Below are 25,876 nucleotides of genomic sequence, written 5' to 3'. Positions count from 1 at the left end.
GGAGACAGATGGGCTTTTGAAACAGCTTTACTACAGGAAGGAAAGAAGAAAGTGGTGCCCACCCACAAATCCTGAGGATGCTTGTGTAAAACCAGGACCTCCCAGAGAAGTGAAAACTAAAAGCACACAAAATGCAGGGTTCTTAAAACTTCCCATTTCTACAGCTCAGTGTCTCTAAGGCACTGGGGAAGCAACACTGTTTAAAAACGCTATTACTTATTTACAGAAATTTGTCTGACTTGATTACTCATTTACCAAAGGTATGTACTGTGAATAGGAAAAGAAAATTTTGTAGGTACAGAAGTGAAGATGTTTGGACAAGAAAGTAGCTGTTATTTTGAAGTTTAAGATTGTACATCTTATGCAGTTCACTCATTCATTTATTTATTTGACATGGAATTATGTCAAGGTGCCTACTATGTGCCAGTCACTCTTCTAGGTATTTGAGACCTATCAGTGAGCAAAATGGAAACATACCCTCAGCCAAAGACTCAGAGAACCAGTGTGGATATTCTGTCAGCTGCCAATTATGATAATTTCAATTCTATGTTCAGGTACCAGAGACAAATACCACCAGGTCAGGGGACCACATGGGCCCACTGTAAGTCAGACTTGGGCTAATCTGCTCCCTCCCACAAAAAAGCAAAGTAAATGGAAAACCATTCTGCTTGGTGTACCACAGTGGCATTATGAAACCATGGGAATGAATGTCACTTTACCACCAGGGTCCAGTGTCCCCTGAAAGCCTGTGTATTTCCTCCCCACCAGTGAACAGCCACTGCAGGAAATGGCCTCAGGTCCCTTTAGGGAAGGAGTGGGGATAAATTTATAATGTGTCCCTTATAGCAGTTGCTGTTCCCCTGGGGCAATAACAACTCAACTCATATTCTTCTCTACCACACCTAGAGTTTTTTCCTGTTACATAGACTAAGGAATACAGTTGGCCCTTGAGCAATGCAGGGGTTAAGAGCACTGACTCCCCATGTAGTTGAAAATTTATATTAAACCTTTGACCTCCTCCCCCCCCCCCCCCAAAAAAAAACCCCTACAGTCCCTTAATATTCATGGGGGATTGGTTTCTGGGTTCTGGCAGACACCAAAATCCTTAGATTCCCAGCTGTGGATCGAAAATACCCACAACCTCGCCCTTGTAGGCTTCCTGCTGCCTAACGTGCAGGTGTGGCAGCCATTTGGGCATCCAGGGCACTGGCATTAGTTGGCTCTTCCTGAAGGTGATAACCATGCGGTGACGTCCTATGTCCTGTTGTCAAAAACTTAGCACCGGGCTCAGTTCCAAGGGCACAATCAATTCACTCCCCAAATCCCACCTGTGGGTCCTTCTCCCAGGACATTTGTGGAACCAAATCTGTATCTGTGAGAGTCCAGTCAGGAGACAGAAACCACACAGTAACTTCAGCAGGGAAGGTTTAATGTGAAGAATCGTTCAAGAACCATTGACTATAACAGAGCATTATCTACTAAGTAGGGGAAGAGAAATCTAGAAAATAAAAAAAAGAGCAGGTAGTGAAGTCACTACTTAAAGTACTGAGGCAGAGCACCCAAGAAAGGGAAATAATAGAAGAGGACACTCCCACGCTGGGCTGGAGTTTGGACCTCAGTGGAAAGGTCAGAATAGTGCTGGAAAATCCAGGAAAGTCCAGGAAAGTGCTGTTCTAGAGAAACTGGCAGGGAACCCTCCCTCTGGGGGATTGGGACAAGCCACCTATGGTGTGGTGTTGTACAGTGGAGCTTGCTGGAAGTCAGCACATGAGGTTGGTGTGATGGGAAGTACCCACTATAGGACCAGGGAGGTTGCCCACAGGTAGGTTTTGCCCCATACAACTGTCTGGGAAGCTGCCTGCAGGATTGAATTGGGTTGGGGGTGGGCACCACTAGGGGGCATAATTGCTGCTGACTGCTTGGTGCTGAAGGCCTGGGGCAAGGCAGGAGCATCACTGGGACCAGGGACAAGCTCCCTCCTCCCCCAGTGTCCCTTCAGCACCCTCTACAGCTGAACATCCTGCCTGCTGGCAGGGTAGAAATGTCCCAGTATCACAGCAAGGCAATGAAGGGTGTATTTGGAGCTAAGAGGCGATAAGTTGACAACTGGCACCCTTACTAACCTTGCGGACAAAGGGTAGACAAGGGAGGCCTTTCTCTGGGAGCTACGTCTGTGAGTTCTCACTGCTTCCTTTTTTTTAATTTTAATTTTTATTGTTATTCAATTACAGTTGTGTGCCTTTTCTCCCCATCCCTCCACCCCACCCCAGCTGAACACCCCTCCCTCCCCCACCTCCACCTTCCCCCTTGGTTTTGTCCATGTGTCCTTTATAGTAGTTCCTGTAATCCTGCTTCCTTTTGACTTCTGCCTCTGGCCTTGGGAGCAGCCTGTGTCTTATCTGTCACCTTTTTTCTCCCACCTAGTATTCTGGTTAGTCACTCCAAAGGCTAGTCTTTTGAGACTCAAGAGTCTAAAATTGATGACCTTTCTCCATTTTCTGCTGTCAACCCTTCTCTTAGGCAGTCCCACCGACTTGTCTACCTGGTGAAATGAAGGAGGATGGAGGGGCGTAAGGAAATACGCGGGTGGGGGAGAAAGTCAATAAATCAGATGTAATGTGCCATATCTCTATCGAGTAAAGATCTCTTTAAAATGCATTCCCATTTAAATATTGATATATGGGGAAAGCATTCTTCACTTTAGTGCTATGGGAATTGCTTTAAATAGCTTATTGGTTACCTCAATGATTAACTAGTGAATTGAGGAAAAAAATCCTCTGAAATTTAAATGTAGTGTTCAAATGCCTGTGCTGCTAATTTATATATAATAAACTTTAATGGGTGTATTCGATTTCTTCATTAGATTTCAACCTGTTTTAAAGCAAGAATGAAACTGTTATGAATATCTTGCTATTATGCTCTTACACTGACAACATAACAAATGATTTCATATTTTTTTGGCAAGATGGCATTCCTTGCTGTAAGTTCAAGTATAACCATTGTAGTTTTTAAATGTATTTCCAGAATACTTCAAAGTTTGTGACATTGCACATAGTAAGGAATGATTCCTCTTTGGGGAACTTTAAATCACAGTGCTAACCCAAGTCAATGCCTGTCACACAAGGAAATAAATACAAGCCTAAACATTATACTAGTGTCTTTGCTATAGGCTGAAGACCAAGATCATTTTCTCTCTCTGCTAATTGCAAAGGAAAACTACAAAAACTAAAACTGAATTGACAAAACAAACAAATCAACAAAAAAACCCCTCCTTTCTTGTTCACGTATTTCTTTACTAATCAACCTCTCAGACTTCTGCTGTGGAGGCCACCCAAACGCAGGGCCAGATCCCTCCCGACAACCAACAGATGACCTTACAGGGGAAACTGCTTACTTTTGGCTGGTGGTGGCCTTTTATATCCAGTTTCCATGGAGACAGATCTAGGAAATCATCTAAAAGCAACTATTTTAAAAGGCAGGATGTTAAAATCCTTACCCTGCCTTCACTGATTTGACATCTATTCTCATCAAAACTGAGATGGTAATCTTAAGACCCATAATCTGAGAATGAAATCAGTGGTTCATTTCCATGCTGGAGCCAGAAAATCAATCTTTGGGTGTATCAGGTGACCAAAATACATATGTCACCTTTCAGTATGAGTCTTTATGTTATTGCTTAGGTAAGATCTGCTTAGCCAACTTCAGCTTTGGATTTAACTCTGTATTAGGATTCGATTGTTTTGTTAAAGAAATGCTTTGAAAATTAGCATAGAGCTACTTTCAGAAATTAAACATCTGTCGCCCAGAGAACAGACAAAGAGTTGGGTTGGAGCTGCTTTGCATTTTGCACTGCCCACACCAACACCAGCGCACGTGATTGGGAGGAGCTCTGTGCTGCCCTCAGGCCAAAGCTATGCTACTTGCCGTCAGCAAGATCTGCTGTTTTTTCAGCAGTGGTGAGGGAGGGAAGAGAACCACCCCTACCGCTCACTCATCTGGGACTCCTGGGCCCTAAGGGCAAGGGTGGCAGGTTCGGTAGAGTTTCGGGTAATGCTGTGTTTCTCAGGTGAACTGATGTTTTTCCAGGGTTTGTAAATTCTAAGAGAAGTTTTACACTTTGTGTATTTATTTTGATATGATTATCTTTAATATTTTACTTTAGCATTTAGGGAACTCTCTTAAGCAGTAATATGTCAAAATAGGGTGTTATATAGAAAAGATATTAAGTCACTGTCGGATGGAGCCCCATGGGCTACAGATAGTCTGCCGATGTATCCTTGGAGATACTCGAGAATGCAATTCTTTAAAAAAAATCCATATATTATGCAAGTTTGAGAAAACCTACTTTAAACCATACACATTGGTTTTCATTTTTTCTCTTGTCATTGTTTAGTAAAAACAAGCAAAAATCAAACTTTTAGCTGTGTGATGTTAAGGAGTCATTACATTTTCTAGAATCATATTTTTCTTCAATAAAATTCAGGCAGCTATGGGCCTATTGTGATAAAGGAAAGAAAGGTGTGATGTATTTATGAAGTGCTATACTACAGGACTGCAGGTGGTGGCGCTGTTTGCTCTAGATACCGGTACATGGTTGTGCTAGGGGACTCACCAGGGCAGAAAGGATCCTTGTGCATTACCTAATGTCTTTAAGCTCCGATTTCCTCACCTATAAACTATTGGGTTGCCTAAAATGCTTGCTTAGTTTTTAAGTAAAAATAAAAGATACATTTTTCATTTTCACCAATAACTTTATTGAACAATGCATTCACCGTTTTGTTCCTCTACCTCCTGCCATCTTTCAAGCAACTTCATAATTCCATCTTCCCCAAACTTTTTATCTTTTATGTTAAAGAACTGTTCCAGGTGCCTTATGCGGTCTTTCAGGGAATTGAAATTTCTTTATTAAGAGAATTTTGTAAAGACCAAAGTAAATTGAAATCCAAAGGTGCAATGTCTGGTGAATACAGTGGATGAATCAGAAGTTCTCAGCCGAGATGCAACAGTTTTTGGCTGGTCGTCAAAGAAACATTCGGTCTTACATTATCCTGTTGGAAGGTTATGCATTTTCTGTTGACTAATTCCAGCTGCTTCCAGTTGGTCTAATTGGGAGCAGTTTTATTGGAATTAATCATTTGGTTTTCCAGAAGGATCTCATAACAGAGGACTCCCTTCCAATCACACAACATCATTTTCTTTGGATGAAAACCAGCCTTTGGTGTGGTTGGTGGTGGTTCATTTTGCTTGCCCCACAATCTTTCCCATTCAACATTATTGTAGGGTATCCAGTGCTCATCACCCATCACAATTTGTTTCAAGAATGGAACGTTTTTGTAACATTTAAGTAAAGAATTGCATGTGAAAATATGGTCAAGAAGGTTGTTTTTGCTTAACTTATGTGGAACCCAAACATCAAAGTGATTAATATAACCAAGCTGGTGCAAATGATTTCCAAGGCTTGATTTGGATATTTTGAGTATCTCACACGGTAGAACGTTGTTCTCAAGTAATGTCTCGATTTGATTGCTATCAATTTCAACTGGTCTACTCAACCATGGAGCATTGTCCAGGGAGAAACTCCAGCATGAAACTTCACAAACCACTTTTGACACATTTGATCAGTCATAGCACCTTCTCCATACACTGCAGAAATCTTTTTGTTTGTTTCAGTTCCATTTTTACTTTTCTTGAAATAATAAAGCAAAATAAGCCAAAAATGTTGCATGTTTTCTTCCATCCTCAGTATTGAAGTGGCTACACAAAAATTCACCAATTTTGGTAAGCATTCTAAAATGCGTGCTGATATGACAGCTGTCACAATACAATCTAACAAAATTGTTTCGAATGGAGTTAAAGAAAACTAAGCACTACTAGAGCCATTTTATGGGAAAAGAACAAACCAACCTTTTGGCCAACCCCGTAGTAGTACCTGCGTTAAGTCTGTTGCAGGAAAGAAGTGCTGTGCTGAGCATATGAGAGCAGTCGTAGTGCCTGGCACATATGCATCTAGCCTAATATTCCAACTAATATTATAGCTTTATATATCTTTATACTTATGTCATCTGCAGGTAAACTGTGTAAAGGTTTAAATTCTTCCATGAAAACATTAAAGATGGGGTGCTGTCCTCATCTTCAGTGGTTGTTATTCCAATAAGATATAATATCTTCTTAATACTGCCCGCACATGAATTGTAAGTTGATGGAATGTTAGCTTACTCAAGAAAGTTTTTATGAGGATTAGTTCAAGCCATAGGAGCAGTAAAGATTATTCTGACTAGGGGCTTATCAAGTTAAATGAATAGCAAGGATTTTAAGAGCACCTGAATTAGTAAAATGATCCTGGTAGCTGCCAATATGGGGGTAAGCCACCTTTGAAGGAATCTAGGGCCCCACTGATGCTTCACATCTGCAGAAGTTTGCCATAGCAGACAGTTAAGGACGTCAGAAAAGGCTTGCCACCTTTCTCTTTGACAGCTGCAACCATGGAGGGCAGCAACTAGACAGTCCTGGGCCAGCACTGCCATCTGGTGTTAGATTTAGGGAAGTGGCAAATTTGTCAAATTGAAAAATGTATCTCAAGGCACTTTTCCCATCTCTTCTCCACTCTAGCCCATGGTCTCCTTGCTAGGAAAGCATGCACATGCCTCTCCTCTTCGTTGTCTCATTTTACTCTAAGTTAAATCCATCCCACTTTTGCTAATCTCTCATGCACTCAAGTATTATGTATATTTGTTTTCTCTCTCATCTGTCTTCCAGCTATTTAAGCATTAGTGCTGAGAAATCCCTGTGTCTGTTCTTCACATTTCTTGTTTTCCCCTTTTCATTAAAGGACAAGATTAATTATCACTCTTTGCTGGGTGTAGGAAGTAGTAATCACATCTGGATCAAGGTAAAAGCAAGCCATAAGATTGACATAAAAATAGATCAGCAGAAGTTTGGTGCTATCCACCTACAAAACCTTTCAAAGCACACTGAAGGGCCTCAGAGTCCCCAGCCTTACTTCTTCTGTAACTAAGCCACTTTGACTCACGCCCAGTCAAAGGATTAACTAGGATTATAGATGCATTTTTAAAACTTTTTTCAATGGCATTGTTTTTATTTTATATCTATCACTCAGTACTTCATAATGGGTCCTATATTCTATTGTCTTTGGGCCGATGAACAGTGACCTCCTCTAGATCCTATTCATTGTTCGACTGTTACCTTTTACTTATTCCCCTGTTTCGTGAAACTTGAATAATAGAAGTCCATTGTATTAGCCAGGATATGGTAAGTTGCACTGCACCAACAGGCACACCCTGGACTCTCTTGTCTTGATAAACAGAGGTTTACTTTTCACTCAGCTGAAGTTGGGCAGGGTGGGTGGCTGTCATTCACCTTGTGGCTCTGCCATCTTGACTTCAAGCTCTTTGTCCCTGGGGAGGGCAATGGCTTTGCATGGCTTCGTTCTCAGAGTGACATGCATCATTTTCATTGGCCACAAGTAGTCACATGGCACCACACTAAAACTGTAAGGGTATAGAGAAATGGAGAGGGGATGGAGCAATAATTTTCTTGGCTACGTTTCTCTTTCTTTGATCTGAGTTCTGAACTGTATTGTACTTTCTTTGAATATTCAAGTTCCTACTACCACATTTTTCTTCCTACTTAGCTTTTTTTCCCTCTCATACTGATCCCTTTTCCTCTCCTTCTAACACCTCTCCGTATTTTAAACCAAATGTCATTTCCACTCTGAGACTCCTCATCATGTTGACTCTGTTTCTTTTCTCTGTTACCCATCCCCAAAGCTTCACTTTATTCCTCATTACTTTTTTAGGATCTTTGATTTCCTTGTATAAATCCAACCTGCAAAGCACTACAAAATCAGTTTTTTGAAATCCCCATTTTTATCCATTCCCCATATTTTCTAAGATTCTGCAGTGACTTCCTACTACTTATTAAGCCTAACTCATCCTGGCCTGGCCCTATTATGTACTAATTCATTCCCCGCTTTTTGATAAATTGGTCCCTACAATCTCCAGCTGTGAATCCAGAAGCATCACAGGCAGGCATCTCGCTGTGTACTAACGCGGATATGTGCTCCCTGGTCCACAGTCTCAGCCCCTGCAGGACAAGGCCATGGTTAGAGTGTTTGGCATGGCTTTCAGCTTGTGGGTGTGACCCCAGCACCTAAATATCTGATAGAGTGCATTCTTCCCTCTCAAGTGTGTTCTTTACAGAAGTCAATATATATGTGCAGTTAATATATTATATAGTCGTTATGTGAAAAATAATACCAATGAAGTGAAAGAACAGTAAGATAAATTAAGCAGCCTTTTGAAGGAGAGCAGAGTAATATATTTTTTTTTCTGGATAACAGAATGAAAAATTATAACATCATTCATGCCATTTGGAGTATGATTTAAATTCTTCTTTAGTGAATAAGAGTTCTTGTTGAGTGAATATCGTTACACCGACATTCAGTAAATGATTCCCAGAAGTCAGCTGTGCAGTGTCAACAATTTGCTTCTAATGGTTGTTTTCTCATTCTATGCAGCTTCCTCCAGCTTTGCACCACAATTTGAAGAGAAGGGTTATAGAGAGATTCAAGAAATCCCTCTTCAGCCAGCAGAGTAACCCTTGTAACTTGAAATCCGAAATTAAAAAGGTATGGTATTCTACATGCAGGAATTCTTAGGCTAACAAAAACACAACATTGAAGTTAAATTTCATACTTCCTTTGCTTTGTACTTGAAGCTCTGTCCTCTGTTAAGGGATACTATTATTGTGTTAGGCCATTCAGGCTGCTATGACAAAAGTGCCATAAACTGAGGAGCTTGTAAACAACAGAAATGTGTTGCTCACAGTTCTGGAGGTCCGGAAGTGCAAAATCAGGGTGCCGGCACGGTTAGGTCTGGTGAGGACACCTGTCCTGGTTGTAGACTGCCTACTTCCCATGGCATCCTTGCACGGCGGAGGAGGAAAGGGAGCTCACTCAGGTCTCTGCTATAAAGGCATTTATTATAATAGCACTTATATAAGGGTTTCATCCTCAGGACCTAATTACCTCCCGAAGGTCCTACCTCGTAATACCACCACCTTGGGGATTAGGTTCCACAATATGAACTTGGGGGAGGGGCACAAACGTTCAGACTGCTAAGACACTAAATCAAGGATGTGTCTTTGCTTCTCATTTTCTCACCTTTATGTCGAAGTCATCACTCTCAGAAGACTAACAGAAAGTTCTTTCCATATTATTGCATGGTTTCCTAAGAATAAATGTTATTAAATATTCTTAGGAATAACATTTATTCCTAAGAATAAATGTTATTAAATATTAAGTAAAAAAATATATTTTTACTTCGAATATAGTGTTTTTTAGAGAATTCTATCCCAATTTTTTATTAGACTATTCTTCAGTAAGCCCCTACACTTAGTGTTGCTGGTCTGAACAAGTCATTCAACCACCCGAGGCCATGATTTTTATCACCTATGGGGGTGGCATGAACTACCTGTGCGGGTCTTTCCACCTTCGACATTCTGCCATGTCCTAGACTGCAGGTGCTAGTAAATATTTCTATTCACACGTAAAGAAACTAAATCACAAAGAGGTCCAATCACCAGACAGAAAGAAAATTGTTTACCTCCATTTAACACAACTCGGTGACAGGAAATCCCTTTGTCTTGGTCACTGGCCATTTTAATACAGGCCTTGGGGACGGACACAGGCTCCCGGTCGTCTGGCCCTGAAAGACCCTCGGCCTAAGCAGCTGGGGCCCGCCTGGGTGAAGAAGCTCAGTCCCGCTCCGATCTCCTATAATTTTAGAAGTTTCGTCGTATACTTAAACTCTGGCGCAGTCATGAACTTAATGACCCTTTTTTAAGGTTTCTTTTCCATCCATGTCTCTGATCTTAAGCACAAATTTACTCACTGTTCAGGCAGGATGATGGGCTCTGGTCAGAAACACGAGCAGTCGGCTTTGCCCCCTTACATCAGCGGTGGCCGCACGCACACGCGCACAAACACGCACAAACACACACGCAGGAGACGGGAAGAGAAAAGACAGCCTCGGGTAGACGCAACGTAAACCTCCCTCCCCAGAGATGAGGGAGCGAGATGGCTCTCATGGGCTCTTGGCAACTAAGACCAAGAAACAAGCAAGGGGCGATTGAAACAGAAGTGGGGGGACCTCAGATATTTATTTTACTGTATTTCCATATCATATCATGAATACCAGTAAGTAGACTTGGAAAAGACAGAAGCTCAACTCTCCCAGGAAAAGACGAAAAAATTCCAAGTTGCTAGGTCTTTATGCTCTTATTGGGATGATGTTCGGGACAGCCCGGTGGGGACACAAAGCGCGTTGTCACAGACTCGCTGGCTTCTGAGATGCAAGTGTGGCCGCACCGGGTCTGGTGTGCCCAGCGGGCTGCAGCCCTCCTGGCTCCATCAGTGCCTGTCTTTAAAGCAAATCACTTTCTTCTTTGTCACTTAGGTTTTCAGCTTTGATCCCTTCCTCGCAGTCTTTCTTTTCTCTCCTGATGGGAAAGGGATTTCCCTTTGTTAAATGCCCTCCTCCCTCTCCGCCTTTTCGGCCTTCTGCGTTGTGGCATCTCTCACTGGAGCACCTTCCTTCTGGCCTTGGTCTGGGGGAGAAAAAGCAGGCGCGGACAGGGTGCTGGGGGTGCTCAGGGAGTCTCAGCTTGCTGAAGAGGCAGATTGCATTCTCCCGTGAAGAACGCTCGGGTCCCCTTCTTGGACGTTCTGGAGCTGGCAGAGGCTCACACCGTCAGGGCGTACTGGTCCCCATCAGGCTGGCCACCTGCCGTCTGGGTTCTAAGGACATCTCCGGTCACTGTGGGACCGCTGTGGCTACTTACTGATGGCCTAGGACCCAATAGGCTGGAGAGAGCAATTAAAAAAAAGTGCTTTTGTGGGAAATTAAGGTCCTTATCTAAAACTCAGCCTGGGCGGTCTACAGTCCAGCCTGCCCCACCCCAGCTAGAACTGCAGGGCAAGGCAGCTTCTGAGTGACTGTGTGGGTGTCTCTGCGAGCCAGAGCCCTCAGCGTGGGAGAAAGGAGGGAGAGAAACAAGACAGAAGATGTTAGCTCAGATTACAGGTATCAACCTGATGAACAGGCATCTGAGTGGAGGTCCTGGGGATGAGCCCCTGGTACTCACCAGCACAGACCCGTGCTTCTCCAGTCTTCTCTAGACCTGGAATTCTGTATTAGAAAGCCAGCCCTGGGTGGGTTGGGAGGGGTGGGGCAAGGCAGGCTGCGGGAAGGCAGGACGTGTCCCTGGCGCGGGCCTCTGGCTATGTGCATGAGCTGCAGGTGCCTGCATTTGCGAGTGAGCTCGGAAGCCCAAGAGCACAGTGCGGACGAGCAGGGGGCGTTCCTGTTAACAGTGCGGCCTAGGAGGACCTAATAGAAACTGCTAGAAAGGCGCTGCAGATTAGAAAAGATGAAAAATAAAGCAGTGTGTTAACATGCGATTCAGTCGACCAGGACAAGGCAGGTTGAAAGGAAGAAAGATCAGAGGACTGGTGAATGAGGGGAGACGGGCCAGCTGAAAATTTCTCACTGTGGCTCCGGGTTTCATCTACTTTCAGCTCAACGTCCTTCCAAGTCTGGCTCAGTCGGTTAGATCCCAAACAGTTGGTGCAGCTGTTCTACAGCAAAGCGAGCCCTACTTTATGACATAGGAAAGAAGATACAGTTGGGGGAATTTAGTGAAGATCGCATTTTCAGTTTTCACTGTTTTCCATTTAGGTTTCACCTAAAAAAGTACTACATTCCCAATGGACTGGTGAAGTGCTGAAATTGCTCAGTATTTGCTCAAAATCAGTGTTTTTGGTGGGGTGGAGGGTGGTAGGGGCAGTGACAGTCTGGTCTCTTTAATAGGATGACTCCTATTTTGGAAGAGCCAAGCCACTCAAACCACACTTTGTAAATGGAGCACCAAGAACTAAATAACAGTAAGACACTATTCCCTCTTCAAAAAATGCATGTTTCATCCCTCTAGATCGATGATACTCAACCCTTTTCATCTCATGGCACACATAAACTAATTACTAAAATTCTGCGGGACACCGAAATATATAATTTTTTGCCAAAGTGACAAAAAATAGATATAACTTGGACTCATTCACACGAGATGGCTCTTATTCTCTTGGCTATTGTCATTTTTTTATTTGACAATTTAAGGATCAAAAAGTCAGTGTCCCTGACTAAGTAAATAATCAGGTAGTGCATGCTTTAAAAACGCCTGTGGCACACCGGTGTGCCAGCCGCGGCACTCTGGTTCTATCAACAATGGCCGGACTTTCTCTGGACAGACCTCGCACTTACTTCTCGGTTTCTTTATCTGTGAAATGGGGGATAATGCCAGCGTTAGAGGGTCGTTGTAAGGGTCAAATAGAATGTTAACTATGTCTAGCACATGACAAGCGCTGAGTCAATGGCCACAGGTGCCGCTGTTGTTGTTAAGTAACAATATTTCATCTTCCATATTCTTTCTGTCATTCTGGTCACCACCCAGTCCAAGTTCTCGGCCCTTCTCTCTTGCATTATTGTCACAGGTTCTTTGCTGACCTCCTGGCTCTCTCATCCATCTGGCCAGACTAACGGTTAGTTCCTAAGTCCTTGCTTTTTATCAGTAGACTCAAAAAGCTTTAGTGGCTTCCCTCTGTCATCTAATCTCCGGCACCCAGCTTTCCCGCCTCTGCTATTTGCAGGAGCTGCCGTGTGGTCCATCTGGCCTCACCCTGCTGCTCCTGCCCTCACGCAGACCGTTGTGTGTATTGTGTCCAGGGTGGTCCTTTCCAAACAGAAACCTGATCATGTCTCACACACACAGAGAAACAATTCAGGGGGCTCTTGGTATAAAACACCAAAATGCTCACCCTGGTGTTCACAGTCCTGTCTGGTCCCAGCCCACCTGTCTCCCCCCCCATCTCACTCACTCTTGCCCTCCGCCACCTCCACAGCAGCCCCAAGGCCCTGTCTAAAGCCTGTCCACTGGGATGTTTCCTCTTGGGTCTTTGCACAGCCCACGCCTTACCCTCTGCCTGTAAGGATCTTCCAGAACACCCCACCCTTTATGCACTCTTCCTCATCAGTTCAGCTCACTGTTAAGTGTCACTTTGGGGGGAGCACCTACTGAAAGTGAAACCTGCTTCTTCCTAGAACCGCAGGCCTGTCCTTCAGTGCATTCGGCACAGTTGCAGTCTTCCTGGGGAGGATCTGTCTTAGACGTAGTTCTCCTGTATTAGGCTGTAAGCTCTGAGAGCAGACGTTTTTGGCCACCACTGTTCTCCCCCCACTGTTTGGATCTGTGCATCAGACATCATAGTTGATTTAAAAAAAAATACTCATTGAATTAATGAATGGCACTTGCCTTTCTCTCTTCAACCTGAGTCTTCAGACCTCCATAGCATGGACTCACGTCATATCCGTTTCATCACACTGCCATCGACATGCAGTGCCCAGCCCCTGCCCCCAGTTCCCCTCACTTGGAACATCCACTGTGCCTCCTTGCATCCCCCAGATCTATCCCTCCAGGCTCAGCACCGATCTTTCTTCTACAGAGCCTCTGAAATTCATGCTAGTCCTCACGAAGCATCTGTCTTTGTGTAAGTTTAGAACCCGCTGCCTCGTTTCTTACTTCATTACTTCTTGCAGCGCTCGGTTTCACGTGCAGTCGGGTAGCAGGTCCTGTGGAGGTCAGGTCACTTTCGTGTCCTCCCTGGTGCCCAGCAGGGCCCCAATAAGCTGGAGAGATCCTCAGTGTATGTGCCTTGAATGGTATTTTTATCTCTGTTTTCCAAAACCTGCTCAGGCTGTAACAAAAATAATTTTTTGGATGAAATATGTCAAAAAACCAAATTGCAAAAAGAAGTTTTGGGAAGTTCCTAGGGTAAAAGTAAATGTATCTGGATGCAAATACAAGACTAATGAATTTTGTCCTCGCCCATGGCCTGTCTCTCTGAGGATTTGCAGTTCTTAAGCTGAAGGAAAGCGCTAATGCAACACAGCACGGGAAACCTCCTCTTTTCGAGGTTTGAATCAGTGAGAAGGACATGTCCTTGTCATATTAAAATGGCCACCTTACCCTCTCCAGCCACAATTCTCGTATTCTACTGTGCAGCCTTAAACACCCTCCTATCTTTGAAATCTTTAAGATTCAAAGGTATATATACTTAATAATAACATCGACTTAAATAATCTTTCTATAGTTAGGATGAGCATTTCAGGCAGCCAAATTACTGCTATGCTCACCTGTATGAAAAACAATCCCACCCTAAATCACGTGGAAGGTGGTACCAGGAAATCATCTTCAACACTGTAACACATGAAGAAGCTCAGTTGGAGCAACCTGTTAGCTTGGATACAAAACACAGATTGCTTAGGGCCCCTCCATGGTGCCCTAACAGTCACTGAGCATGTGACTCTCAGATCCTCCTGCTTTGCAGCATGTTGCAACCGTACAGTCTTGTCTTTTTACAAATGGCTTGTTCATTTTATCAGTTGTCACCAAAGTTAGAAAAATAAGTTTTCAGGAATAAAGAAGGGTAGAACCATATTTTTCCCTAAAGTGTAGTGTTTGGCAACACGAAGACTGAAACACACAAATGATTTATATTGACAGTATCCAAAGCACATTGATGGAATATAAATTGCTGATATAAAATGTTTTTGTTAAGGTATGAAATGCATAATGCATACAATGAGGTTCATTTACAGCGCCGTGAATCTAACATATGTGTTCACCCCTGTGACCACCCCCCACACTGAAACATAGGACGATTCCAGTCCCCAGGCAGACTCCTGCCTGCCTTTTCTTGGCCAAATGTCCCCACCCTCCAACCCCGCCACAGTGTGATTATTATCCTGCCTTCTATCACCATTGGTTAGTTTTACCTGATTGTAAAAATGTACTTAAGTGAAGTCATATGCTATGTATTCTTTGGTTTCTGGCTTCTTTGACTCAACCCATTTGCTTTGGGTATCTGTAGTCCGTTCTTTTTCGTTGTTTTGAAGAAGTCCATCGGGTAAGCGCACCACAGTATGTCTATTTATCTTGCTACCCGGTGATCATCTGGGGCTTTCATAGCTGAGGGTCACTATAGATAAAGGTGCTGTGAACATTCGTACACATGTCTGTCAACGAAGAGCAGTACTCCTTTCTCCTGTGTATCTGCCGCCTGAGAGTGGGGCGGCTGAGTGATAGGGAAGGCACAAGTTACTTAATTCTAACATATACTGCCAAACAGTTTTCTCGAGTGACTGACTGAATGGTGCTGTATTTTAATTTATGAACAGAGTAAGTGACTCTAAGCCAGCCACTATTACATAATCCAAATCGTGCCACTTGTTTCTGGTTTATGCATATGAATCGACATTTTAAAAGTATGTTATATTTACACAGGCACTAAACCTTGGCCAGTCCACATGCTGGCTGGAATTAAAGGTGAACGGAGGTTGAAAAATGTTTCTACTCTAAAATTCCATTTAAAAAATGCAGCTGCATGGAAAGGTGTTCAACAATTGGAATGTCAATAAATTCTCTCATTTAGTGAGTAATTGTTTCCTTTAGGGTGTTGGGAATTCAGTTAATTAATAGTAATTCAGAAAAACATATTAAGTAATACATTTTGTTTGGTCAAACAAAAAGGCATTGTTCAAAGCAGATATATGAAAAAGGATGATTTGAGCTAAACATATTGTTCTGTTGAATAATTGGAGTTTATTCCTCCTACGCCTGAAAAAAACAACATTTTGATGTCCTAGCCCATGCCATTATTTTTCTATTCATCTCTTATGTTGCTCTCCTAAAGCTATCAAGTGTAGAGGTTTTTTTTTTTTTTTCATGTGACCAGGGAATTATCTAACTTGCTTTCACCTCCAATTTATACGTTCTTTTGGAAGCAAGATTTGTGTTTATTTACAAGGGATTGGAAAGCACAGGGCACTAAATTTTCTGTGCAGACACAAAGGGAAATAGAAAACTCCGCACGGAGGTCTCATACCATTTGCTGCTGAGTGTGAAAGATGTGGGTTTTTGCTTTTTCTGTTCCAGTTATCTCAGGGATCACCGGAACCCATCGAGCCCACCTTTTTCACAGCAGATTACCATTTATTACATCATTCAACCGATGGAAACCACCTGTCCCCAAACGACCCAACAGGTAATGGTCTTCAACACAGGCAATCTGGCTTTCACCAAGAACTGTATTGCTTGGGTCCTTAAAAGGTTGTCTTCAATAAAAAACAAACAGAGAGCTTATTTCGACTCTCTATGGCAATAGCCGGAAGGGGTGTATGGTAGGGAATTCCCTGAGGTTCACTTTCCCTGGCTGTGGCAGCTTCCTTCATCACCGATGGGTAACATAAACAAACAGCAGCATCTGTGTTGGTGAATTCCCTTTGATTCCTTCTGGCTTATCTGGTGATGGGAAATCAAATGCCCAAAAGCATCCAAGGGGATAAAAAGCAGAAATGAAGTGTTTGCATATTTAAAATGGAGAAAATTTGAAACTTACCTAAAGAATCCACATCACACAAATTTAATAGTTTCTTTTTTTCTTTTTGCATAAATCTCACATAGGTGGGCAGTATAGCTCAGGGACTACAGATTCTTGAAACACAGATGCCTAGAATCAAATTTTGGCTCATCCATTTAGTAGCTGACCTTGGAAAATTATTTGACCTCTCTGTATCCCAGTTGCCTTGCCTGTAAAATGGGGCTAAAAATCAGTGTTATTATAGTGAGGATCCATGTAAACATATAACAAGCGCTTGGTCATTGGCAAGGGCTCGGCAAAATCTAACATTTCTTGTGACGTTTGACTTCTCAGAGTTTTCAAACAACTCTGAGGTTTCAGAATTCCTCGCTAGTTTTCGAATCTCTGTAGACTATGGTTACGTCACACAGAGGAATAGATAGAAGTAAAGTTTTATGGTTAAATGAAGACTTGCCATCTCCTCAGCCTAGAAAAGCACTTAGTTGTGGTTTCGTGATTTCCTAATTTGGGCAAATGATTTCATGTATTAAGTATTAAATTTTCCCTAAGTCTTCAACTCCTGGGATAAAGCTAACCTGTGTGGCAGAATTACACTTACAATAGTTCCTGAGAAATCTATAAGGCGAAGATAAACTGTTGCCTAAAGTCATTTGCTTTTGAAAGCATCTCCCAGGGCACCAAGTCAGTCTGCCGGTGAGACATCTTGCAACAGCAGCTCTGATGAAACGGGGAGCTCTGGCTGAAGCCTCTCAGTGGCTGGAGAGGGAGCTGACCGATTCTCCCAGGGCAGCTGGGCTCCTGCCCCAGAGCAGACCAGGCACATCCCTCGCTCCTCGTTACGGCAGGGTGGGCAGAAGCCGAAGACAGCAGAGCTCGTGGGCACCACTGGGAACACTTTTAAACTGGGCTGGAAAAGCAAGCTTCCTTATGCCTCACTTGCTCTCATGTCCTGTCTCAACGTTCAACCCATTTTTTTTCTCTCTGCAAATCGGCAGGGGAATGCCAGGGCATCCTCTAAGTCAGTGTTGATGGACGTGAGGGAAGCTGGCTGACGTTACTCTGCCTGGCGCCGGGGTGGCTTAAGGTGTAGGTATATCATACTCAGACCAAACATCGAAAGAAGTGTGTCTCATGGCATTAAATATATGGATTTTATTTTCCTCTAGGCAGCCATGGGAAGGGAGGGGTCAGATCTATGTTGTCTTTCCCTGTCTATGTCATCTGTTTCTGCCTCCCTCCAAAAATCTATTTTCTTTCTGGCACATGTCTACTCTCTGTCTCATGTACCAGGAAGAGTGTACTAATCAGAACACTCACCTGTCAGGCAGTTTCAGTTTGGAATCACTCCTCACCTGTTCTTAACACATGCACACACACACACACACCCCTAACTTACCATTTATATCATTTATATCATTATACCATTGGTTCATTTATATCAAGAGCAACACCTCAAATCTTTGTGTGTTATTTTGTGATGGCCACCTCAAAAGCACCCAGGTATTAAAGGAAGAGAAACAGAAAATTTGAGTATTCTAAGCTGAGATAATTTGGAATGTGCTTGTAAGTCTTCATCTTCATCGTTAAGAAATTGACCAGTTTTCACTTCAGTTGAGTCATAATTGCCAAAAAAGCCTAAGAAAATGTGCACTAAATGTCAGACTTTCCGTAATTTATTCCAGGCCTCCCTACCAGCTTCGATTTGGAGGAGGGGATAACGTATGAACAGATGCAGGTGAGGTTCTTGCTGTGCCTCTGGATGATTTCATCTTGTTGCCTTTAATTCAGTACTAACCGGGTTTTTTTTCAACTTTAGACTGTGATTGAAGAAGTCCTAGAGGAAAGTGGTTATTACAATTTTACTTCTAACAGGTGAGCACTAGAACTTGCTTTCAAATTTGAAAAATCAACTGAGATCATTGAATATTAGATCTGATTTTTCCATATTTGATTCCAGAGGGTTTCCCCACCCCCAACTTTTATCTTGAACACTTTTATAAAATACCTTGGCTTAGACTCCTAGACACTGCCATCAGGAGAACACATGTTCGTCTTTTGTTGGAAAATAAAGGTCGATCATTTAGTAGTAATTCACTCCCATAAAAGATGAACGTAATGAAATGGGAAAGTATTTCTAGATTGTTTTTTTAAAATTAAACATTTGGTTTTTTCCATTTTACTAGAGCTGTAAACTCAGATTTCCATCACTGAAATCTACTTATGATTTGTATAGAATGCAAGAGGAAAAATGCAACAAAACAAAGAATCACTTTGCTGTTGTTTGTGAGAGAGGAACTTGTTGTGATGTGTTGTCACTGAGAACCCTAAATAAAAAACCTCAGTTTACAGGGGCTCCTTACCATGTTTTGTTGTGTATAATGCGCATCCATGGTTTTGTGCGCATTATACACGGGATTATCATACCTATTATTATCCCCATGGTATGAATCATTACACCTGTGTATAATGTGCATTCTTATTTTTCCCTCAAAAATTTGGGCAAAAAAGTGCACATCATACACAGCAAAATAGTGTTATCTTCTACTATAACATTATTAGTGCTCTAAAAATTTATTTTATCAACTTCACTCAATTCTGGATTCCTGCAGTTTTACTCTTGAATGCGGTGTTGGGCACAAAGATTTGAGTTCAGTTAGTTCATTTGTGAGGCAGTTCCAAGAAGCACGGTAGGGGAGTGAAGAAATAACTCCATAAAGGTTTCATTTGCAAGCAAGTTACCATCGGTCATTGTTTGAGCTCTGGCCCCAGGGGATGTTAGTCACCTGGCCTTCTGCAGGGTGGACAGAGCAGATTCTAGGGCCAGAGACATGCTCAAGGAAAAGAAATGCAGGTGCTGGCTGCTGGAAGTCAGGCAGCACGCTTTGAAGTGACCTGACAGTGTCTACTACACACGAGCTGTCTCTTGACTTTTCCAAGGAACCGTATGGCTTGCATGTAGATAGTAAGCAACCACATGCTCATTCTACATGGCTAAAAGTTGCTGTAGGAAGCACAGTCCTGTGGAGTTTGTTCTCCTAACGTGGAGTTTTAGGCCTGGGGGAACTGCCTTCCTTTCTAGCTAGTGAAGCTCTCTTGCGATCATGATCTACATTATTCAAGGAGTCATCCCCAAAGGTTAACTGTTAGTAGCCATCTTAAGAGAAAGAGGGCCCAAGAATACCCCGTTAAGGTCACTATGGAAATTAGATGCTTTTTCATGTTAGTTCAGTCTCCAACATCGTTTTCCTTCTATTTCCTCGAGTTGCTCTTATGAATCACACATGAGATTATTCAACTGCTTGTTCTTTTGGCTTGACAATATATTTCCAAAATACTGCCTTTGTAAATTCGGTTCTGTTGTGATTTATAACTGCAGCAAAATGATGAGTAATTCTCATTTTCCAAAGATATATTGTTAATAAAAATCACCGTCTCCATAATCACTCTCCTCCCGCCATGCCTGGAGAGATTCAGATTTTTCATTTTCTGCTCTGGGACTGTGAACAGTCAGACAACCCTCCATGGGTCGTATGAGTGTCTGTTATTGACTCTCAGCCTCTCGTTATTTAAAGCGCCTTGGGTTAAGTGGGGCCAAAAGCCATGCTTGTCATTTTTTAATCTGTATCTTCTCAATGTCTCAGGATCATGGGCAATAAATGTCTTCATATGTTTGCAGAAAAGCAACTAAGTATTCATGAAAAAACAGGTGTTTGAGGAACTCAGAGATGCTTTTGCCAGAGCAATCTTTGCTTTTTTTTAAAAAAAAAAAAAAGTCTTATTTTGAATTTTTCTTATCCTTTTTCAGTTCTATCAAGTTTCTAAAAAAACAAACATTACTTCCACTTCCAATGACATATTCCTGTATTAACAGATTCCCCTATGATAACAGATAAGATGCTTAATAACAAAGGCAAGAAATTATTCACAGTTATATTCAAAACTGTGATGAGAATAGGAAACATGATTTAAATGATTAAATTCAAGCAATATATGATGGGTATGAAATAAATTTTCTTAAAATGCCTCAAATTAAAATGAATCATTCATTTAAAAATTTTTATAGCCATAATACTCCCTTTTTTGCTTGTAATAGCAAGATAGAATATATCTTGGATGAAAGACTCCTTATAGTTTACTAGTAAAAATAACCCTTGGGCCCTGAGTGGGTGGCTCAGCATGTTGGGCATCATCCCACAAAGTGAAAGGCCTCTGGTCCCATTTCCGGTCAGGGCACCAGCCTGGGTTGCGGGTTCGGTCCCTGGTGGGGGAGTATACAACAGGCAGCCCAACAATATTTCTCTCTCACATTGATGTTTCTCCCTCTCTCTCTCCCTCCCTTCCCCTCTCTCTAAAAATAAATAAATATAGTCTTTAAAAAATAATAACCTCGGTTGTACTTAAAGCCATTGCTTTTTTACTGGCATTTCAAATTAATTCCCGAGACATAAGTCAGGCCCTAATTAGAAGCCCCTAATACTGCACAGACTGGAAGTACACATAATTTCAAATGCAAATCAGAGCAGCCGCGACAGCCGTGATTTTTGTAGTTGAAGGATAGAGGATATTAAATATCACAACACGTAGAGGTTTTAGAATCAGCATTTAGATTAGTAGATTTTACTTTCCCAAATAGGCTTCATAGAATAGACGGTACTATCAAACATGTTAATAGACATTCCTCCCCAAATAGTTTCGTTACCACATACATTTGGGAAACCCTGAAGGCTTCCTGAGGGCCGCAGTGCTTGGGAAACAGTTTTCTACTTTTGGAGAATGTTGACGCATGACCATATTCAAGACTGAGAGGGACTGTAGGAAAGAAATCTGTCGGCCTTTTTAGCCCAGTGGCTCCTCAGCGGTTATTTGTCGCACCAGCTGAGAACAGCTGCCCTAGTGATATGGTTAGAAATGGGAAACATTGTTTCGACTCCTCTGCCAGTATCTACCCGATCTGCAGTTGTTGTCATTGTCCGCATCAGAAAGACTGTCTCGGGCACAAACTGCTGAGTTGGTATTTAAAAAAAAACGGCAACAGAAACAGAAATAGCAGCAAGAAGCCATAACCAAATAGGGGTTGCCTCATTTCTGGGCCTCTGGGAAAGGGAGGCTGGGTTGAGAGGAAGAAAACAGGGTGAAGAAAATGAAACAAGGGCAAAACCAACTTGGCCAGCCCAAAGCGGGCTCTATTCTCGATCATTCCTAGGGTTGTGTGATTAATCATATTTGACGTCAACATTTAACTTCCTTACCAGAAAGATACAGACTAACATGCCTGAATTTTCTCACTGCTGTTTATGAAAGTAAAACTGTCTGAATTCTGTGAGTGAATAGATGACATCCTTGTATACTTAGAGGCACACATTAATATTTTATTTTGTAACAAGGAAATAGGTACTGAGAAGTAATGGTATGCAAGATAAAAAGAAATCTATATTGAATCAACTTGCATTAATTTCCCTCCCCAATTAACTGATTAATATATAAAATAGATATTTAATGTGCATAGGCATTTAAATGTACAAGCCACTTTGAATGGGTCTCTATTTTTCCACTGTAAAGGGTTATCAGTTTCTGTTGAGCTCATAATTTAACAAAGACACTGTTAGCTGAACGTCAGCAAAAGGCAGCTTTCTAAGAATGTACCCATTCTATTATATTTAGAATCACATTTTTTATTTGTCGTGCTTTACTTATACACCTGAGCTGCTGCTCTTGAAATTGAATGTGTGAAGTAAAACATGTGGGACTTTACACAAGTCTTTCCACATCTGAATCTTGTAGGTATCACTCCTATCCCTGGGGGACCAAGACCTACCCAACCAAAAGATGAAAATGCTGCATTTTGAATGGACTTGGTTTTCCCAGTGAAGTTCAAGTTCTGGACTCCAGCCCCTACTGCAAGTCGCCCAAGGACTGGGCACTGTTAGAAGAGTGTGGAAGAGAAAAGACCAAGATGCCACGGTGCCTGCAGGACCTCTCTCCGGAGGCCTGGTGCTAGGCTGCATAGGGGCCACAGCAAGGAGGCTCCATTCTGGGGCGCATCGCACACAGGACGGCGGGCCTCTCAGCCTGCTCCTGCGAGACAACGCTGCACAATCACCTGTGGGGAGAGAACCCACTCCTCACAGAACTTTCTTCCAAGTTAGAAAAAGATCTCATCGTATTTTTTAAGGAAATATTTTCTACTTAGGATTGCTGAAACTAGCCTTCTGTGTATAAGAAATAGTTTTAGATAAAGAAAATTATAGGACTCAGACTAATAACATGTTGGGTGATTCACTGTATCTCCCTTTTTTTAATCTTAAAAGATATTTAAAATGTGACTGAATTTTTTTGTTTGTTTTGATGAAAGGTTGGTTCTCTCTTAACCACTTGGTTGCTAGTGGTCTGGAACCTGATACAGTGTAGACAGTATTCGTAACCTTGCACAGCCTCGGGGAACAACCATCAAACGGTCACATTTAAGTTAGCGTAATAGGATACACTGATGTACAGTGTGCGCATATGTACATGTATGTGGGGGAGGGGGTTTTGATTAGGTTAATGCTTTGCTGCTAATCAAACTTCTAGTGTTTTTAGAGCACTTTTAAGAGTTCATAGACTCTATGAAAGAGATGCAATATTCCTTGTTCTAAGTACCCCGTTACTAAAATTACCTACATTGTTTTTGAATTTTTGTTGTTAGAAATTTGAAATGAAAATAAGTTATATAATACAAACTAAGTTCCTTCTTTATTCATTGGGACGTCCCCCAAGAAGAGAAATCAGAATGCCAAACAGTGTCCCCTCCTATGTAGAGAGAATTTAGGGTGAAAATTTTCTAGATTCTTATTGGGCTCAAATCTCTTCAACTGGCTTCTTGTAACTGGTGTAATGTCAAGAAATGCCCTTATTGCCAAATCGGACTGCACTTCTAAATACTTAAAGAACAGTTTAATGCTATATAATTAGTAATCTGAAAGCTGAAATTATGCTTTTTACTTACTTTTCACTGAGTTCTGTTATCTTTATTAACATTGGTATATTTTTAGCATGATTGAATAGAATTTAGTTCAGTATATTTATAGTGGTTAAAACACAACAACGTTTTGTATAGTATGGAAAAATCTTTCAATGTGAATCTATCTATTTTTATAATTAATATGTATGATACTTAAATGATATCCAAATTTCCTTTGATGCCTCTGAAGATTGTCAATGGATTTTTTTTAGGCCAAACTAATAAAAAATACAGTGTAATTTATAGATTTTCATCTAATTCAAAATAATAGATGCAAATATAGTAATGAAAAATTTCAGTTTCAGCTTTCAAACCAATTCCATTCAAATGCAAAATTTACAACATGTAATCAAAATGCTGTGATTTTGTTGATTTAAACCAGGCAAAATTTTATTCCTATTCCAACTTAATTTGAATCTGCACTATTACTTTTTATGTTTTTTTAAAAATATGTAATGGGCACCTTTTTCTCATTGTATAGGAGGCGTGGGCCTAGAGGGGCGCACATTTTAATTGTGGTAGAAGCCGGCATGTGGGAATAAACCTAGCTGTGGGGTGAATGTTTCAACAATGAAGCTCTTCATCAGGTGGCAATCTATAGTGGAAAAGAATCGTATTCAGAGGTCACACCTTGGTTAGAAAAGAGAAATTATTTATTTGAAGCTATTCTGAAATGCATACAGTTGATCTTACTAAAGAGAACTGGAACAAAAGACTTCTATCTAGTGCTTTTAGACCATACCAATGGCATTTATTATGCTAGGAGCCCATAAGAATAAACAGAAATAAGGAAATTCATGTCTCTTTCAATAGGAGCTTTTGATCCATCAACTGGTAAGTGTAGTCTTTTTCCAAAGTAATCAATGTGTGCTATTTGAATCCCTCCCTTAAACTGCCAGCTACGAAATCAACATTCTCCCAGTGCAGGACCAACCCTTTAAGAGAAAGTTAGGGGCTGGTAAGGAAACCGTTTTGTGCATGGAAGCACATCCCAGTGGTGAAGGGGACTTTGCAAAAGCCCCTCTTTCAAACAACAAGCTCCAGCCCCTCTGAACCTCCCCCCCCCACAATGAAACAAGAATAGTCATATTGTTTTGACTGGCCTCTAGGGCAAAGAAGTTGTTCCTTGAACTTAACAGGCCTCATAATCTTTCTTGATTGCATTCAAAAATTTTCTCTTTTCTGTAGTGTTTAATGATTTGTTGTGTGAAGAAATCCCTGTGAATCCATCTAATTCTCAGTCCCTGAATATTTGTATGGGACAGAATATGAATCAGTCTTTTCAAATCACTTTTGCTAGACAAACACTTCTGTGAATGAATCCACCAGCTTTAGGTTATGATCCCCCAGCTCTGTCTGAATGTGTGTATTTGAAACCTTAGTTTGCTTTTTAAAAGCACAACATTCCATTCTCAGGGAAGTGACTGCAGCAGGCCTCTGTGCTGCCTGGTGGTTAACCTCGTCTTCTTCCAGGTGGGTGGTACTTAATTCAGGGTCTTCAGGGAGTAGTGACACGGGCACTCATCCAGTGCTCACGGATGAATTTCAGAAATCTCTTAGAGAAATGCTGCTGGCGTTTAATGCGGAGATTTGGGTGGTATTGGGCCACACGCAGTGTATTTCCACATTCTAAAGCAGAACCTAATTAACAAACACTGATACAAAGTTTACCAAAGTGGTGGAACTGATGACGGGTAAAGGTCTTTCTAGAGGTACCACCTACGACTTAATAAATGCTATAAATTTTGATGTTCAAAACCAAACACAGGACTGGTCGATTACGTGCAATTCCAGCAATATCATCAGTGCGCCACCACTCACTGAAGACATATGAAGGCGATAATATGGTTTAGCCTATTCTATCAGTATTAATAGGCATAGAATCCACATCCCTCTTTGGATTTGCTGAATTGCAAAATATATTTATTCCTATTTCTCTCTTTTATTTGGAATGGCAAGGAACCAAGTACAATACATTCGCTGGATTCCTTTAGAAAAGCTTCAGCTTCTATCTGAAAGGAGGAAAGGCTTCTTTATAAGCTTTTATTGTTTAGCTTTTACTTTTCTAATGTTTTGTATTCGTGAGCACAGAAATCAGCTCGGGAGGCAGTGCAAAGGAATCAGGGCTGGAGCGGCTTCTCCGCACCCTGGAGATGCAGCCGTGAAGGGCTCCTAAGTGAGGGAAGCTCAGTGCTTTCACACATTGACCTTGACTTTGGGTAAAATTCTGTCCAAATGTGTAATTCTTCATGTTCAACAACTAAATGTGATACTAAGTATATTTCACATCATAAAGATTATATCCATTGATGGAAATTGGCATCATTTGGGGTATTTTTCCATTGAAATATGCTGCTAACAGTATG

At 41.7% G+C, this 25,876-nt stretch overlaps 1 protein-coding gene across 3 annotated transcripts in view; it reads left to right on the top strand.

Moving 5' to 3' along the window:
• The window catches only part of NEK10 (NIMA related kinase 10), a 179,862-nt gene extending 154,310 nt beyond the window's left edge, over positions 1-25,552 (top strand). For all 3 annotated transcript variants that reach the window (XM_045199917.3, XM_045199916.3, XM_024565856.4), the window contains 5 exons: positions 8,537-8,647; positions 16,066-16,174; positions 18,193-18,245; positions 18,327-18,382; positions 22,292-25,552. In XM_045199917.3, the coding sequence (XP_045055852.2) occupies positions 8,537-8,647; positions 16,066-16,174; positions 18,193-18,245; positions 18,327-18,382; positions 22,292-22,340 (378 nt within the window). In that variant the 3' untranslated portion in view covers positions 22,341-25,552. The remainder of the gene's footprint in view (positions 1-8,536; positions 8,648-16,065; positions 16,175-18,192; positions 18,246-18,326; positions 18,383-22,291) is intronic.
• The last annotated feature ends 324 nt before the right edge of the window (positions 25,553-25,876 follow it).

This window comes from Desmodus rotundus, chromosome 8, assembly GCF_022682495.2.
Source record: "Desmodus rotundus isolate HL8 chromosome 8, HLdesRot8A.1, whole genome shotgun sequence".
NCBI classification, from domain to species: domain Eukaryota; kingdom Metazoa; phylum Chordata; class Mammalia; order Chiroptera; family Phyllostomidae; genus Desmodus; species Desmodus rotundus.
This window is presented reverse-complemented; position numbering and strand designations above follow the sequence as displayed.